This window comes from Trichomycterus rosablanca, chromosome 14 (assembly GCF_030014385.1).
Source record: "Trichomycterus rosablanca isolate fTriRos1 chromosome 14, fTriRos1.hap1, whole genome shotgun sequence".
Taxonomy (NCBI): Eukaryota; Metazoa; Chordata; class Actinopteri; order Siluriformes; family Trichomycteridae; genus Trichomycterus; species Trichomycterus rosablanca.
In genome coordinates, this window is record NC_086001.1 from 2775963 (window position 1) to 2778255 (window position 2293).

The following is a 2293-nucleotide window of genomic DNA, read 5'->3' on the forward strand; positions in this document are numbered from 1 at the left end:
TAATAATAAGATAATCTGTAATAATGACTTTGCTGCTCCAGTATTAAGGCGTTGCCACAGCACATCATTCTGCAGTTTTTACACGGGATGCCCTTTCTGACACAGCTCTCTATATGTTATTCTCTATACATTATTGACCCTTGTCAAAACAGACAGTGTTGTGCTAAGCTTAAAAATCACTGTAAAACATTCTACATGTGAAGAAATTTTCAGGCAATCATCACCCTCATTAAACTTCAGTAACAGATAACGACATACAGATACGTTTGTGTTATTATAATAAAGACTCGTTTCCCTGCTGTATTCCCTTCATATCATAAATCAAATGATTAACATGCATAGTTAAAATACATAGATGTAGTTACTGTTTATAGAGGATAAATCAAGAAATTCACACAAAATAGGAAAAGTGTTTTCATGTTAAGTTATGGTGAACATTTCCTGATCAGGACTGAGCTTAATGGTGCAATGCCTCAGGAAGCAGAAGTGATACGAGACACATCCAGAGCAAAGCAAGTAAGCCAAACATTCCTGCTTTATAGCCTGTAAAAATATAAAACACATATTTTAGAATAAACCGAATCTTGATTAACTGGTTAAATATAAGAATGATAATGAATACACTCAAGCACCATAAGAGCTTTAATGTGACTGATTTTATACTGACCTGAGTTCACAGTGAGGGTGCTTGCAATGATGTTTAAAGCCGGGTTATTTTGAATTGTGTCATTTAATGCTTTTGTCAAATCCGTTATGTTAGTAGTGTTGGTAGAGAATTCGAGGCTGGATTCTGTCTTAATAGATCCGTTGCTAAAACCACACAAAAAATTAGATTAAAATTCACAATAATAATTCTAAATAGTATTTTATCATTCAGAGCCAGAACTTTCTTACGTGAATTGTACAACGACCATCCGAAGGAAGCTGCTGAATTTCTTCTGGAGTGCCGGTTCAAACTGTGAAAATCAGTCATTTGTACATTATCAGTGAAGCTTTGTCAAGTTCATGTGTCACATTTAGGATGAAATACGCTAATAAGCAAATATTTTATATGCTAATACAAATGCTAACGGTTAATTTAATGTAGATACTAACAAAGAAAACTGCACATAAATAGTATTTTAAGCATGTTAATTAAATATTACATCACAGTTATATCATAAAATATCATTTAGATTACATAGATCTAAATCATTTATATTCATTTATATATATTATATTTATTTATATGTTATTTATATTACTAAATCTTTTAGTTATGACCTGATTATGGATGTTTTTTTTTTTAAAGTAAGATGACCTGCTAAAAGTACTTGTGTAGCAACTTTAACTTTGTTTTATGAATTGCATTTTTAGAGGAAAATACCTTATCAGTGAGAGTTTTAGCCTTGGCTATAAACTGGCTCGAGGTGTTGCTGCTTAGATTCGAATCAAAGTTTTCGTTGATACTGAAGAACACTTTCAATTTTGAGACTGTTGAAAGGTTAAATGTGAATTAGTAAACACATTTCTAATAAACTGCTGAACTTTAATGTGAGCGTGACTTCATACTAACTCGGGTTCTCGGTGACGTTAACAGAGCTTGAAATGACGTTTAAGCTCGTGTCATTAGCAGTTGCATTGAGAAAGGTGTTTTTCACATCTGTAATGTTAGTGCTGGTGGCATTGGTAGTGTTGGTAAATTGAAGGTTGGATTCTGTCACTATGGAGCCGTTGCTGAAACCACACAAGAATTGAGATTAAAATTCACAATAAAAATTTAATATAAGAAAAAAAAAGACAAAAGTACAATTCATTAGAGCCAGAGCATTCTTACCTGAATTTTAGAATGACCATGCGCACAAAGCTGCTGTATTTGTTCTTGTACACTGGTTCCAACTGCAAAAATCAATCATTTGTACATTATCACTGAAGCTTTGTCAAGTTTATGTGTCACATTTAGGATGAAATACAATTAGCAAATAATTTATATGTACTATAGATGCTAACAAACATGAATGCACATGAATGTATCTTATAGCATTTGACTGACATATAACCTCACAGCTATAGTATAAAATATCATTTATATTGCATAGAAATGACTGAATCTGTCAGATTTCACCTGATTATGGATGTTTTTAAAAGTATGATTACCTGCTAAAACAGTATTTATAAACAATATAAATGTTTTAGTGTAGAATTCTTAGTGTAAAATACCTTATCAGTGAGAGTTTTAGCCTTGGCTATAAACTCTACTGAGCTGGTGTTGCTTAGATTTGAATTAAAGGTTTCGTTGATGCTGAAGACGAGC

The 2293-nt window shown here is 32.2% G+C and overlaps 1 protein-coding gene across 1 annotated transcript; it reads right to left on the reverse strand.

Annotated features, from left to right (window-relative positions):
- Window positions 1–375: 375 nt before the first annotated feature.
- Window positions 376–1874, reverse strand: LOC134326522 (uncharacterized). Its single transcript, XM_063008701.1, has 6 exons — window positions 1817–1874; window positions 1556–1716; window positions 1367–1473; window positions 895–956; window positions 668–810; window positions 376–543 (listed from the first exon to the last, which is right to left on the reverse strand). The coding sequence occupies exons 1-6, from the start codon at window positions 1834–1836 to the stop codon at window positions 458–460; spliced, it is 579 nt and encodes a 192-aa protein (XP_062864771.1). The 5' UTR covers window positions 1837–1874; the 3' UTR covers window positions 376–457.
- Window positions 1875–2293: the final 419 nt, after the last annotated feature.

What these genes read in the sequence shown, in the direction of transcription:
- LOC134326522 (XM_063008701.1), bottom strand. Translation starts at nt 1,836, where the DNA reads ATGGTCATTCTAAAATTCAG. An exon ending in CTAAAACTCTCACTGATAAG is followed by an intron (nt 957 to 1,366) that starts GTATTTTCCTCT and finishes TGATTTTCACAG; the next exon opens with TTTGAACCGGCACTCCAGAA. An exon ending in CACCCTCACTGTGAACTCAG is followed by an intron (nt 544 to 667) that starts GTCAGTATAAAA and finishes ATATTTTTACAG; the next exon opens with GCTATAAAGCAGGAATGTTT.